Source organism: Nicotiana tabacum, chromosome 20 (genome assembly GCF_000715075.1).
Source record: "Nicotiana tabacum cultivar K326 chromosome 20, ASM71507v2, whole genome shotgun sequence".
NCBI lineage: Eukaryota > Viridiplantae > Streptophyta > Magnoliopsida > Solanales > Solanaceae > Nicotiana > Nicotiana tabacum.
Genome location: NC_134099.1, coordinates 155,976,446 through 155,992,077, shown reverse-complemented (window position 1 = coordinate 155,992,077; position 15,632 = coordinate 155,976,446). Strand labels below are relative to the sequence as shown.

General features: G+C 37.5%; 1 protein-coding gene across 1 annotated transcript; it reads left to right on the top strand.

Annotated features, from left to right (window-relative positions):
* Positions 1–1,531: 1,531 nt before the first annotated feature.
* On the top strand, positions 1,532–3,296 carry LOC107807644 (uncharacterized). The gene is made up of 2 exons (XM_016632067.2): positions 1,532–2,005; positions 2,886–3,296. The coding sequence occupies exons 1-2, from the start codon at positions 1,603–1,605 to the stop codon at positions 3,110–3,112; spliced, it is 630 nt and encodes a 209-aa protein (XP_016487553.1). The 5' UTR covers positions 1,532–1,602; the 3' UTR covers positions 3,113–3,296.
* The last annotated feature ends 12,336 nt before the right edge of the window (positions 3,297–15,632 follow it).

Genomic DNA, 15,632 nt, shown 5'->3' with positions numbered 1-15,632 from the left:
TATGTTATTCCTTTTAGACCAACAAAAATAAAATGTATCACATATATATACATGTAAACGGAGAGAATAGTATTATAATGCCGAAAAAGGTATATTCAAAGAAAGATTTATTGTCAAATATGCGCACCATGTTTTCCGCCGAGAATGTAGGCCCAGTAAGAAAGAGCTGGCAAAAAGAGATCTAAAATTCAATACCCCACACACACGCTCCTCCTATAAATGATTTACATGTGATTTTGGAAATATTGGATGTAGCCTTGTAGTATGGAATTCATCTTAACGCTATATTTTGGACACAAAATAAAATTTATGTGTAAATATTTATTAAAATTATACTTCATTCGTTTCAATTTATGTAAATCTATTTTTTTTAATATGTATATAAAAATTTACCTTTAAACATAAAATCTTATGAATTGAACCCATAAAATTTAAGTTTTAGATCGTCTCATTTGTTTCATGCACTCAATTGTCACTCTTTTCATGTCAAAATTGTCAAAGTATTGGCTTTACTTCTCTTTCATAAGCTGTCAATGTCAACATTTTCAAAGTATTTAGCTTTACTTGTCTTTCATAAGCATCTTACACAGTTTCATTAATAATTGAATTAGTGCTATCACTTCACATTCTATGGTTGGAGCCTCTTTTTCAGGCATTTATTTATGTCCCTTTCCACTCTCCTCTTTTATTGATCCAAGATACCCTTTATTGCATTTTGTTATTTTCTTACACCAATCAAAGTTCCATTCATGCAAGCAAAGAGTTGCAAGTTTTCTTTGAATTACAAAGAGTTGTTGTCACTGCAATATATATTTGCCTTTGCATCATCCTCTACTCATTCTCTTTTCTTTTTTTTATATTTAAATTATATACGCGAATAGTGTAAAAAATTCTTGTAGTATCGGTATATTTTAATATGTTGTAGCAAAGTACTTGTAGTGGCGTATGAAACCCTTCGACAACGAATTAATTCGATCCAACATTTTCTATGCGGTGCATAGATATATACTGTATAAATAATTCATTAAAATTTTAACAAATATCATTTTGGAACCTATAATCTTAAAAAATTAATAAGTTTAATGTTAATAACCTTAAATATCGTATCCATCAAATTTAAATCTTAGATTCACCCTTTCGTTACTTATCATGAATAATTACCGATTTTTATCTTTTAGGTGACCTTATCGTATAATTTTTTTGTTCAGATCCAGGTACGTCTACCCGTGCTAGACGCTAGTGATTGATTGGTTAGTTGCTTTCTGGAGACTTCAAGGTATGCCTCCACAATGTCCGCAGGCCTCGGATTTACCTTCCGTTATTTTTTCACTATCGTTATTTCCTTTATCAAACGGTGTTGTAGTAGACATGTTAGACATATGAGTTTATCACTTTTACTTTAGTGTCTCTATTTGATTATTTCTGTTAAGTTATAATTAAATGTTAGCCAACTCTATTATGAGAAGCATCTTACGTGGACTCTTTGACTTAGCCCTTTATTAGAACACACAAACCTGCATATGCAAACACTATCTATATATATACATAGGGGCCAATTGTAATAGTTTAACTAAAAGAATAGGAAGCCAAGGGAATTACCAAATGGGGAGTCTTCAAACTAAGGATAAAAGCAATCCAAATGCCAAAATTATTGAAGGGTTGAAGTATAAAGTAAGGCTTCTTCAAACTGAGGTGAGTGAAATTATGGGCATAAGGGAATATGAGAGTCAAACTTACCAACAGGAGATGATTATTTTTGCATTGAAAGAAGCAGAGTGGAAACAAGAAAAGAAGAAACTTAAAGAGGAAGTGAATAAATTGAAAAAGAAGTTGGAAGAAAAAGAAGAAGAGAAATTCAAAGGAGTGGAAAATCATGAAAAAGGGGATAAAGAGTGTTATATTAGGGAAGAACAAGTTAGAAGAGATGAGACAATTGAGAAGTGGAAACAGCTCTATTTTGCTATCAAAATTGAACTTGATGAACTTATTCAAAGGACAAATCAAGGTATTTTTCATTTTCTTATTATGTGTATCATCATAATGTATTGATTGCTGTCATTCCATAATTATCAGATTTTCATGGTGTTTTTTGGTTTATGCCCTTCTCAAATTATTTGCTCATGTCCTACAAAAAGAACTCTTCTTGATTACTTGCTTTTTTCCCTATATCTCCAACTTCCCTCCCTGCTTTTTATTCTTTCTTTTTCTTTTTTTTTTTGCTTGAATATTCGGTATTCGAAATTCATTGCTAGATTATATGTATTTGCATCAGGAAAGTACACTATAGGGTACATGGGCGAAACTATGCAGGGTTAAAGGATGATCAACTGAACACTCTTCGCTGAAAAATTATATTATGTATAGGATAAAATATTGTACTTCTTATTGATTAAAAAATAGACCTTGGACACCATTGCATAGCCTACTGGCAAAGGGTGTTCAAAATTTGAACACTCTTATTGAATTTTCTGGTTTCGTCACTAATAGGTTACAAAGCCTTAAAGGACTATATTCCCAAGGGGCTTGAACTTAAAACTTTTGGTTAAGGAATCAGGGCCGGATCTAGAAGCCCGTATGCAGAACACAATAACTTTTGCTTAAACAATGTATTTGTATTACAAAATTTACTACATATGTACATGTATTGAATTTTGAACCCAGATACTAGTGCTTTAAGTAGTCGTTCTAAAATACGTAACCCATATAGTTGAAATCCCCGGCTTCCGTCTGTGACACTTATCATCCAAACATTTCCTTCGGTGATACGAGGGGTTTAACTAAAGTTATCCTCTAGAATTTATTCTATTATGTTATTTTAAAGGAGTATTCTATTTTATTTTTGTAACGCTACAATTTAATCTTGATGTTTGTAATTTGTTTCATAGGAGAAAGACTCTACTGTAGAACAGAAGAGGTGGAGTTAATAGAGGAGCTACATGGGGAGTTGAAAGCAAAAGAAGAAATAATTACATATTTAAAAGAAAGAATTGATTCAATGGAAAAACAAGAAGTGAAGAGGGAGAGAGAAGTGGATATTTTGAGGCAAAGTTTGAAAATTATGAGCTATAACAAGAAAGGAACAATCCTTACTAAAGTTGTTTCCAAAAGCTAGAAATTTATAGAAGCATTTCATAAATAGTTTGCAAATTGCAATTACTATTGTAATAGCTTTGATATGTTCATCTTCTCAAGAATATTATGGTTATTTTTTTATTAAAATGGATGGTTAATTTTTGCTCGGAACATGGCTACCTAGTGATTAACAAGCACCCTAACTGCATGCTTTTTATATATCGGTCTCCATCCAATAAAAAACGTCCACGTCATAGAGAATCAGACTCAGCGAAAACGAGACTTGAACTATGCTCCTGATTTTCTCCCTATGACTCTATCTCAAATTCACAATGAATTGTACTTCTTCCCACTCAATGGACCTAAACTACAGACAACAACAATAGTAAACATCGGTTGCAAATAAATTTTTATCTGTTGGAAAATTTGAGTATCTTAGGGGATTGTCACAATATTATTATTTAAGCGTGAAATACTCCAAACACTTGTAACAAATTATCTCATATTGAGGTATTTTTTTTTTCTTTTTGGTTCATTTAACAAGTAATCTATTACCCAAACACCAATAAACTTTATTATATGCGTATAACATAGTGATGATAATTATGATTATAAATGCGAGTAGGTTTTTACCATACTATTGAATCTCTTCAAATCACATACGAACTACTACTAATATTTCACTCGTAGCATAATAAAGGCACACTAAAAAGGGAAAAAAATAAGAATGAAACCAATAGAAAAATGGTACAATATTAATTTGGTAATCTTTACTTTCATTTGTTTTTGTTTGATCCTATTCCTAGTGTGTTCTTCACCCCATCAACTGCGCCTTGAGCCACGTGCATCATTTGCTCTCCAGTCTAAAAGACAACCAACAAGAACAAAGAAAAAAAAGAAAACTAATTAAATATTACCAAAAATATTTATTAAAAATTATTAATGAAAATAAAAAGAGAAATGTATATTTTTAGCCTCTCCAAAAAACAATAACAGACAAAATGTATATTGTGTGTATATATGTGTATTTTATACATATAATATAGTATTTATTTTATATACTTTTTGGCTAGCAAATGCAATTAGTTTCAGCCGGCCTACCAATTTTGTATTTTGCCCAAATAAAAATACCTGATGAAGGAATCCAGAATTCTGTTCCTTTTTCGTTGAGCTGACTCACGAGCTCTTTGAATTGCATCTTCAATTTTATTAAAGGAATTTGCTGTACTGTCTGCTGATTCTACCCATTGCTCCGTCTTGGCCTACACGTAGAGTAGAAGAAAAATAAGAACAAGTGAAATCGTAATTCTTTTTCTGAGTTTAAATTCTACGCACATACAGACAACAAAGAAGTAATTTCAAATCATGTCACTTGTAACGTATAGTAATTAATACCTAAAATAAAAATTAATTTGATAACCTTAAAAAAATAGTAATTAACCTGCTATATCACAAATTAAAGTACAATGGTATTATAAAAAAAAATATTGATGCTGTGAATGCATATAAATCGAATCCATTTTATAACTAAAGAGTAGATGATATTTTACCTTGTGAGCACGTGATTTTTGCCATACGAGAACTACTCCCACAAAAATTCAAAATAAAATGGTTTTGTGTTGTTTGTGATTTATTTGTATTTTTGTCTGTGCATGTTTATTTCTACTTTAATTAAGAAAAATACAAAAATATGTGTTGCATGCGCATTTAGGATTTAATTTTACAATTTAGGAATTAATTAAACAGGTTTGTTTTACAAAAATGGAAAAATCACCAAAAAATATGTACTTTGCATTTAATGTCTGAATTGTGTGATTTCATCTTTATTTGATGATTAATTTCATGTGATAGCTATTATTAAGAGTTAATATTTTAGCTAATTGTCAATTCTATAATTAGAATTTTTAGTTGGTAATTAGGAATTAAAAAGAAAATAGAAAAAAAGGAAGAAATAAAGAGAAAGTCGGATTGGGCTAGTTTTGAATTAAATAGACCAGGCCCAAACCAAAATAACCCCTTTGCAGCCCAGTCCAAACATCCTTTTGCCCGGACACCCAAAAGGCATCGTTTTGGGGAGGCCCTGATCAGGGCCGTTGATCTCACTGGATCAACAGTCCAGATCACTCCACCCTCACCCGTAACCCCATACCCGACCCGTTACCCTGATCGACCCCGATCCCAACACTAAACCAAACGACACCGTTTTGATTAGCTCTTAGATCCTAGCCGTTGATCTTAATTGATCTAACGGTCGGGATTAAATCCCTCACATCGTATATATTCCTAAGATCCTACCCAGCCCCCCCCCCTCCAAAGCCATACCCACTTCACCTCTTCGTCTCTGAGCTTCAGAGGCCAAACATGTCCGCCTCTTTCAACCACCATCCTCCGCCCACCGGAAATCGCCTCACGGCGGTTCCGGTGGTCAAAACGACCCCATCTTCACACTCCTGAACCACCACACCCTCCTCTTTCCAAATCTACCCTCTATTGTCCTCGAATCCCAGCCATGTGCTTCGAATTTTAGATCGAAAATTAGGCCAGAACCCTATCTCGTCCAATAGCCCCCACTTTCACACCACAGCTTCCCCAAGACTTCCTCGTTCCAGTCCCACACTCAGTTTGCTTCGAATCACCCCCCGAGCTCCTCGAATCTTAAATCAAAGGAATCGACCCAAACCCTAATCCGTTCATGTGCCACCAAACTCACACCCTGCCACCCCCTGACCTCCCTCGTTCCAGTCTCATGCTCAGTTTCCGTCGAATCACCCCGGAAAGTCTCGAATCAAGGGTTTCAGAATGGCAATTTGAAGCTAGTTCAGAGACTGAGGTCAAAACGGACCGTAGTCGAATGTGTTCTCGTTCAGGAACACTCTACTAGGGTCCGTCTTGGCCCCAAGTCCAAAAGGCATCGGAGGTTCGAACCCAGGCCCCGTTTAATTGGTAGGTTTTCACTTTTACCTTCTTTTTCTATTAGTTTTGGTTCAGTAAATTCATCTTCTACTCCTTTCCTATTTTGTTTAAATTCGAATGTTCTGTGCTTACTCTGTATTTTGTTTCTTCTTTGTTTTCCTGAATGATTCGAATCAGTCAGTGCTAGTAAGTTTTGTATAAATTGTAGCTATTCCCGTAATTGCTCGCTATAACTGTAAGTTCAAAGTATGTCATCTGTGATTGCCCATCATTTTGTATAGGAATTCAGTGTTTTCATTTAATGTATTTACAGTGTTGTCCGTAGTTAGGATTAACATGGAATTGTGTCTGGTTTATTCCCTGAATCACCATGTCCTTCATCTTGGTGCAATGTTATTTTGATCTAGTTTGAATTCAATGGTTGTTTGAGTGTGCTGAGTCAAATAACAATGTTTGGGGGCTGATATGAGATTGAGTTCACCTCTGAGCTTTAGTTAGTCAATTGTTAGGATTCCTAACTTAGTTGAATTAGTTATAGCTGATGGATTGGGTACAAATTGAAAGGGGCTGAGGTATGATTTCAAGGGATTTAGGAGGGTAATTTGGGAATTGAAAAGGTTAAAAATGGCTAGTTTAAGTGGGTTGTCAGTAAAACACTAAACTAATGAATGGTTTAGTATTAGTGGGGAACAAAACATAAAAGCATGGGGGATTAATTGAATATTATAAGTTGCCCATGCCTTTAGGCAGAAGACGCATGATAATGGGCTGTAAGAGAATATCATGGGCAAAAGATGGTGGTGGTATTAGTTTAAGTGCTTTTGAGAGGGGGAAGGGTCTATTTTTTGGGGGGCAGATAAATAGAGGAAGGTTTGGACATAATAGGGGGGATAGTCGGACAGAGTGGAGGCTGGTTTCTGGTAGCTAAAAAATCAGTTCTGTGATCCTTTTTTAGGCTGGTCTGGCTGATCTTTTGGGCAGACTTCAGGAAGAGAACATTCTGAAAATCTTGAGGGCATTGGACATTCTAAAAACTAGAAGGGTCTTGAGAGTGAGCCTAGTTCTACCTGTACTATTCCATTAAAGCTGAAAAGAGCTTCAGCTTTAACTGTGGGGTTGCATTTTTGAGTTTTCTCTTGATTACTGAATTCTAGAGGTGTCTCTGCCTGTGGTCTGATTGAGATTTGGTTGCTATCAAGTTGTTTTGGGGTCAGTTACGGGGGGGTTGTACTGTTGTTGGTATTGCTGGGAATTTTAACTGGTTTCATGAATCGTTGCTGGCTATCTTTGTTGCATGGCTGTTGCAACTGGTGTTCGCTACTACTGCTGACTTTCCTCTTTTCTCTTTCCCCATTGTATTCCTTCCAGGTACACATTTGTACACTTTTGGTTTGAAGCAAAAATGAAGTGTTGACCAGGCATTGTTTCTGATTAAAATCCCTCTTGTTTAGATTTGTGCTCGAATAGAGTTCCCCCCCCCCATCTAAATATGTAGTTGAGTTATAGGGTTGCATATATATAATGTTTAGTTTTCTGCAATAAGACTAGTTTGCATAAATTTACCTAACTGGACTGTATCTAGACCATGTGAGCCACCGTTTTTTCCAAGTTTTTTGGGGATTCAAATGAATTGAAAGTATCATCATATAGGTTCAAAGCTGACGAAATGGTTACTCGAATAATGTTAGGCTAATGTCAATATTCAAATATTGAGGTACTTTCAACAGTTGTAAAAGAGTTCAAAAAAAATGGATTGATATTACATTAGGTTTCTCCTAATAACCCAGTCATCTAATACTGTTAGTTTAAATTGATCAAAGAATCGCTAGTTTATTCTGACATTGTTGTGTGTCAATCTCGTGTTCAATTCCTAATCTCAAATTTAGTATTGTTAACTAATAGAACAAGGAACGACACAATCCCCCTTTGAGCAAGCTCGGTTGCAATATTCCGTTCGCATTTGTCTTAATCTAATAATTAACAAGAGGCACGAGCTTATAAACATGTAACTAAGTAGGACTTCTTCTCTTCTATTTAAAAGACGAAATTAATAGGAAAATGTAGTCACTTTAGGATTGCTTTTTTTTTTAAAAAAAAACGAGATGAGCCTCGCTTAGTAAAACGCATAATGGTTGGGCCCTCGTTAAATGTATATATTAAATACTTAGATTTCGGGACGGGCCGTTTAGCGAATTTCACGGCCTCGTCCAAAATAACAACGCGTTAGTCTCTTTAGGCGCGTACTTTAAATAAATATTACCTTCATAAACCCGGGTGCACATTTATGTGACCCCAATCCAAATCTCAACGAAGTCGAAATATGTCGACAATCACGGGTACATTGATTGTGACGTGGTTCGAGATGCATTTCCATGACATTGCAATTCCTTTTAAATAATAAATGAGACGAGCCTCGACAAACGAAATACATAAGCTGCGGGGCCCTCTATAAGTATTTGTAAAAATCCTTAGACTTCGGGATGAGCTGTTTAGCAAAAGTCACGGCCTTCCCCAAAATGATGGCACGCTAATCACTTTAGAAGTGCCTTTAATAATTTACTTTCTTAAACCCGGGTGCACATTTATGTGACCCAAATTCAAATCTCAACGGAGTCGAAAGATGTCGATAACCACGGGTACATTGATGTGACGTGGTTCGAGATACGTTGCAAATCTCTGTTAAATAATAATGATAATGATAAAAGCGGTTAAAAGTTAAAATTTTCACATAGGTTCATAATTGTATAAAATCAGATAATTAAGCCGAATATGATAGTTGAGCGACCGTGCTAGAACCACGGAACTCGGGAATGCCTAACACCTTCTCCCGGGTTAACAGAATTCCTTATCCGGATTTCTGGTTCGCAGACTGTAATACAGAGTCAATCTTTTCCTAGATTCGGGATTCAACCGGTGACTTGGGACACCATAAATCTCCCAAGTGGCGACTCTGAATTAAATAATAAATCTCGTTTCGATTGTCCTTTAATTGGAAAAACTCCCTCCGCGCCCCTTGGCGGCAGCGCGGGTGAAAAAAGAGGTGTGACAGCTCTGACGACTCTGCTGGGGAGGAACCCAGAATCTCTAGTTCAGGGTTCAGAATTCGAGCTTGGAATAATTGTTATAATTGGCTTTGTTTATTATCTGATCTTTACATGTTTGGGCCTAATGTGCTAAATGCTGCTTTTACCGCTTTGATATTATCTGAACTGTATATAAACTGCTACGAAACCCTTCTTTTCTCATCTTCGGGGATGTGCTCGCTGGTCGAGACTCTCTATTCTGTTAGTGTCATACCTTGAAATAAGAAAGAGGCTCGGACAAGTTACTAAGCCGGATGGCCTTTTGGTTCCCAGTACGTAGCCCCCTCCTCGACTCGAGTTGTCCGCTCGGGTACACAGTCTAGAACAAATACCCAGGTTATGAACCTAGAATAACTCAGCTTCATGCCGGATCCCTAGTAGGAACGTTTGTTTGCATCACGTGTATTTGACTTTGGAGGCTCAACACAAGGGTTGGGTCTGTCTAGGACAGGTGTACCAAAAATGAAAATGACCATCATGATGCATCTTACTTGCTACTTGTGCATTTATTTGCTTCGAACTTGCATGCTGACCGACTTTTGAATATTTTGAGGAAAGAGAAATAGCAGTATGAGGGTTAAAGAGAGCTAATCGCCTGTTTTGAAAAAACCAATGTCCAAATAGTGTCGAAACTCTGCCGAATTTTTTGAGAAAATGAAAAAAAAAAAGAAAAAACAAAAATATAGTTTTATCTGCCAATGAAAAGAGTCTGGTTTTCAAAAAGAAGTTTGTTTTATCGACCGAACTACGCCGGTTTGATTCTCACAGGGTGTGAGATACGTAGGCAACCCTCATCGGGTCCAACCTCCCTTTTTTGCAAAAATAGCCAAAAATGTCAAAATTTTAATTTTCGTCATAAATAAGTCGGGTGATGCCGTTCTTGTCAAAAATAGCCGAATGTTCCCAAAAAGGGACACCGAAAGGCTGACTTTGCATAAACACCAACTTTGGTCATTTTTAAGGTTTTGACTGGTTAGCAAACACAACCTTTAAATTTCTTCGAAGTGCTGAAAAGCCGTATTGACAAAATCGGATATTTTATGAATTTTTTTTTTTAAAAAAAAGAAAAAAAAGAAAAGAAAAGAAAAGAAAAGGGAGTACTTTTCAGTCAGAGTCTGTTAGTCTATTTTTAAGTTGTATTGCCATTTTGATAACAATGTCTTTTAGAGTCCGTAAATATTGTAATGGGTCGTTTCAATAAACACATTTTTCGTTAATGGAAAATTTGAAAAAAAAGAAAATCAAAAATTTTATCAGTCATTTTGGCACTTATCTATCAGAACTACGCACGGTCTGATTCATGCGGGGACATGATACGTAGGCAATCCACATAAGATTCGACCACCATCAAAAAGAAAAAAAATATATACATATAGAAAAGAGAAAAAAGAGAAAACAAAGAAAATAAAGGAAGGATTGGGAGGCGTTCAAAAGGAGCACAATTATAAGAAGTCGGAATGATGCACGTAACTGAAGCAAATGCATGATAGAAAGGGTTAACTGTCTAGTTGCATTGCATCCTCAATGTGTGTTTTCCTATCTGTTGAAAACCCTAACGCTACCGGGTTGCTCCCATTTTGTTCTCTTTCAATCTCCAGAAAGGTGGTTGGTTGTGGTACTAAAGTAACGCTTCCCTGCAACACAAAGGCAAAAGACAATGGCAGAGAACAACAAAACTAAGTGGGTTGGTACCAATGCCCGAAAACAGCTGGTTGAATAGGACTACGGGTTGGTAGAAGAGGTAAAAATGTTGAGACAGCATGTGGCAGACATGTATCGGGCATGGATGACTGGGAAAGCACCACCCCCGTCACCGCCTAGCTTCCTGAACTCTATCCTTACCCAAACACCTAACACAATAACGGACGATCCTCCATATTCTCCATATCTACCCACTTATGACAGTTTTCCCAGCCACCCGAGAAGCTCCATCACTCGTCGTCCAGCTATATTTTTCCAACGCTACTTCTCTCAATGGGACTCCCAAAAACATGCTTCACTCTCCAAGTACCCATCTCCACAAAATGCCTATCCACCCCCACGAGCACACCAGAAACCCCCTAGATCAGGTTTTAGGCCAAATCAGGCATTTAGGAACGAGAGGTTGCTGAAACGAGGAAAGGCTCTCACCCCTATCGGAGAATCTTATGCAAGTCTATTTGAAAGACTAAAGCATGCTGGCCTAATTGAGCCGCTCCTCGGATATACTCCATATCCATATGCAAGAAGCCTTGATCCTACTACACGATGCGTATACCATTCCAATGTCCCAGGGCATAGCATTGAGAGTTGTCATTCGTTAAAAAGGGAAATAGAAAGAATGATTCACGAAGGAGTGATTGCGATCGACGACAGTAATAAAGAGCATGTGAACCCTCTTAGGATATTGACTAAAGTTGAAGATGTTGAAGCAGATGGTGGTCTTGATGCGAAGCTCAGTGGCTAAGATGTCGTGCTTGGTAATTAGGAAGACGCTCCCTTTCTTGGTCAGCCGGAGCGGAATTTCGGTGGTTCATTTTGTTATCATTTCTATTGTCCGGGTTATTTGTAGGGTTGTAATCCAGACATTGTCTTGTGTCAAACCCTCTTATCCTTCCATTTTGTCATAGTGGTTTGTTTAGTGTTGTCTAGGATTGTTTTAGGTTTGTCCCAAGGTTGTACCCCAGTTATTTTGCTTGTTTCGTTATACGAACCGTTTCACCGCTGGTCTAATACAAATTACGGTCTTTTGTTACCTCCAGTTATCTTTTGTGTTTAGTTCTTTTTATCCTTTTGTATTGTCTTTGTTCAACGCTGATTCTAGTGACATGACATGCGCGCACAGTTTGGGCCTAATCTTAAGAGTTAATTATAAAGCCATTGGGAGATGATCGGGACACTTAAGGGAAATAAGAACAGTTTGAGATCATTTGAAGCCCGAGCCACGTGAAACTGGGGCAAGTAAAACATAAAGAAAAACCATAAAAGCAAGTTAGCCATATTAACAAGGGGGTCGTTCATGGTAACAAAAGTGAGAGTATTGCCCAACGGTGCTTTAAAAATGACAAATGAAAAGGCGAATGTGTGGATATGGTTATCAAGTCCGGCACAATCAGAAGATGTGGCGAATGTCTAATTGTGTTGTTTGTGCTTGGCATGTTTTGAAGATTGGGATGACGAAGGCATTTTATTCTTCTATCTAAACACTTTATCCTTCGTTAACCCTTTGAGCCTTATTGGTTTTCATTCATACCCCTCGTTCGGAATCAGTAGCAAAGATTAGAAAACACAAGCATGGAAGATAAAGAAAAAGAAAAAGAAAAAAGGAAAAGAAAACAACAGAAACAACAAAACAACAAAAGAAAAAGGAGAAAGGAGAAATGAGCAAAAGAGAAAGAAAAAGAAAAAGAAAAGAAAATAATAAATAAGTGGAAAGGAAAACAAAAAGGACTTGGGAACTACGTTTGACCTGATTCCTCAAAGAGGATACGTAGGCGCTTCACGGCTCGGTCATAGTGTAACAAAAAAAATCAAAAATCCCCAAGCAAGAAACTGGGGCGAAGTTGTGTTTGATGTAAAGAAATCTGGTTCCGAAGGATGTAAATTTTTAACCCAAATCGATTCGTTTTGAGGCGCTAATACCTTTCTTTCTAAGCCCTATCCAAAACCCCACGTTACGGTCCAAAGAAAGACCTTTTGAATAGTCTTCGAAAGATGCCAAGTCATGCAAATGGAAGTCGAGAATAACACTCTGATCCCCGTCAGAAAAGTAATAAAATGAGAGAATCTTATCGGTGAAAACCTTCACGGGCACCTTGAGGCGGCTATAAGTTGAGAGAAAAATCAAAATGAGAGAGGCTTGATAGTGAAAACCCTTCGGGCACTACAAGTCAAATAAAGATTGAGAATCATACAGGAAAACACCAGACGAAGATTGTGAAAGGCGATTAACGACGGAGGATAGGCCACGTGTGCATGTCATGACCAATAGAGTTGGTATCCATATCTGATAGGTTTTACTCTGTAGTTTTCTTGTTAGGAGTCATCTCCTTCTTTTGCCTTTTACTCTGTTCCTTTTACCTTTGTCATTTCCTCTTCTTGAGTCTCTTTGGTCAGAACAAGCGAGAAATGATTTCAAAATTTGCCATCAGCTTTCCAATTATGCAAGACGAGATCTGACTAGTACATCAAAGTGATATAAGTCAGGAAAGAACAAGCACAATGAGCTGGTAATAGTCAACGTGCTTTGAAGTTCGCGCAAAATACCCAAGATTGGTCCATATCAATTCAGGGACAGTGCAACAAAAAGAGGGCTAAGGGGATTGAACCGAGGGTATATTCGATGATGAGCTTGACAAAAGGATGGACAGGTGTCAAGAAGGATACCCCCAGCAGAAATCGAGGGTTATAAGGCCAAGGCCAGCGGAAATCAATGGACATAATTGAGAAATTCATAGGAGACTCAAAGGTTGGAGAAATGCCAGTTCACGGACAGTACCGCAAAAGAAGATATTGGGTCTGCATCGGAAAAAGGTATTTCAGTAACACAGACAATGGAGGGAGTGGTTAATCAATGAACATGCAAGATCTTCAAGTGAAATCAGTTGTCATGAAAATACATGAGGTCAGATAAGGAGACTGGGAAAATGATTAAGAGGTTTGTGAATAAGGAATCGTCAAGATACGGAAGGTATCAGCCAAGCTTCAAGATGGTCAGACAATGCATAGATGGGAAAATGGTTGATAGTATCCCCAGCAGGAGTATCACAACCAACCACCACGTTTTAAACTGACCAAATTTTCTTTGATTTGAAGCAGGGACAGGGAATGTTACTGATGACGGAAAGATGCGCCACAAGAAAGATTATCAAACTAGGGCAGAAAATTTTTGTTTCATTTCAAAAAATTTCGGGAAGTCTAACACATGTTTGGTGAAAAGCAGTATCCCCAGCAGTTTTTCGGGAGAACGCGAAACAAGTTTTAAAGAAAGCAATGTCAGGAGAAAGATAACACGAGTTTTGAGGGAGGTAGTCTTTGAAGGAAGAAGAAAAAGAAAAAAAGAGGAAGACCAGTTTCGCAAAAGGAAACAATTTGCAGAGGAATGAAACATCAGTCCTAAGGGAAGTAGCCTTTGAAGGAGTAAGATAACATATTTTTGAAAAAGTGTTATCCCCAGTAGTTCGCAGAGAAATGAGACACCAGTTTTGAGGGAAGTAGTTTTGAAGAAGGAGGACAGTACAAGTTTTGAGGGAAGTAGTTTTGAAGAAGGAGGACAATACAAGTTTTGAGGGAAGCAGTTTTGAAGAAAGGAATGGCGTTTTATTTTCGAAGTTGTGTTGAAGTCAGGAGCCCGCCTGAAGAAGGGAATGGCGCTTTATTTTTCGAAGTTGTTGTTGAGGTCAGGAGCCCGCCTGAAGAAAGGAATGACGATTTTATTTTTGAAGTTGTTGTTGAGGTCAGAAGCCCGCCTGAAGAACGGAATGACAATTTATTTTTCGAAGTTATTGTTGAAGTCAAGAGCCCGCCTGAAGAACGGAATGGCGACTTATTTTTCGAAGTTGTTGTTGAAGTCAGGAGCCCGCCTGAAGAACGGAATGACAATTTATTTTTCGAAGTTGTTGTTGAAGTCAGGAGCCCGCCTGAAGAACGGAATGACGATTTATTTTTCGAAGTTGTTGTTGAAGTCAGGGGCCCGCCTAAAGAAAGGAATGGCGATTTATTTTCGAAGTTGGTGTTGAGGTCAGGAGCCCGCCTGAAGAAAGGAATGGCGCTTTATTTTTTTCGAAGATGTTGTTGAGGTCAGGAGCCCGCCTGAAGAATGGAATGGCGATTTATTTTCGAAGTTGTTGTTGAGGTCAGGAGTCCGCCTGAAGAAAGGAATGACACTTTATTTTTGAAGTTGTTGTTGAGGTTAGGAGCCCGCCTAAAGAAAGGAATTTCGAAGTTGTTGTTGAGGTCAGGAGCCCGCCTGAAGAAAGGAATGGCGCTTTATTTTTTTTCCGAAGATGTTGTTGAGGTCAGGAGCCCGCATGAAGAAAGGAATGGCGTTTTTATTTTCAAAGTTGTGTTGAAGTCAGGAGCCCGCCTGAAGAAAGGAACGACATTTTATTTTCAAGTTTTGAAGCTGGGAGTCCGCCCATATAACAGAGGAATACATTGAAGTTTGAAGTCAGTAAAGCGGAGGGTTACAACAAAAAACCCCAGCATAAGTTAAAACTCAGAAGTCGGAATGAAGGCAACACTAGTCAGAAGAAGGCAGTTCAAGCTTCGAAGAAAGAATAATTCGAAGCTCACAAGAAGGAAATAAGCAGTTCAAATTCGTCAATCAAGGGAGAATACGAGTAAAGTCAGAAGTAAAGAAACATCAGAGGAAACACAAGGCAACAGGACCGCAAGGCAACAACAGTCACATGACCAAGTTTGAGAACAAATCTTTGTAATTCATAGGTCATAGCTTAGTATAACTTCTTTATTTTTATCAAGGTGTAACAAGGAGGTCAGTAAGTAGCAGCAGCAGCAACAACAGCAGTAACAGCAAAATCCCAGTCTCATGGTAGTCTCAGCTACCAAAACTTCCCGAACTAC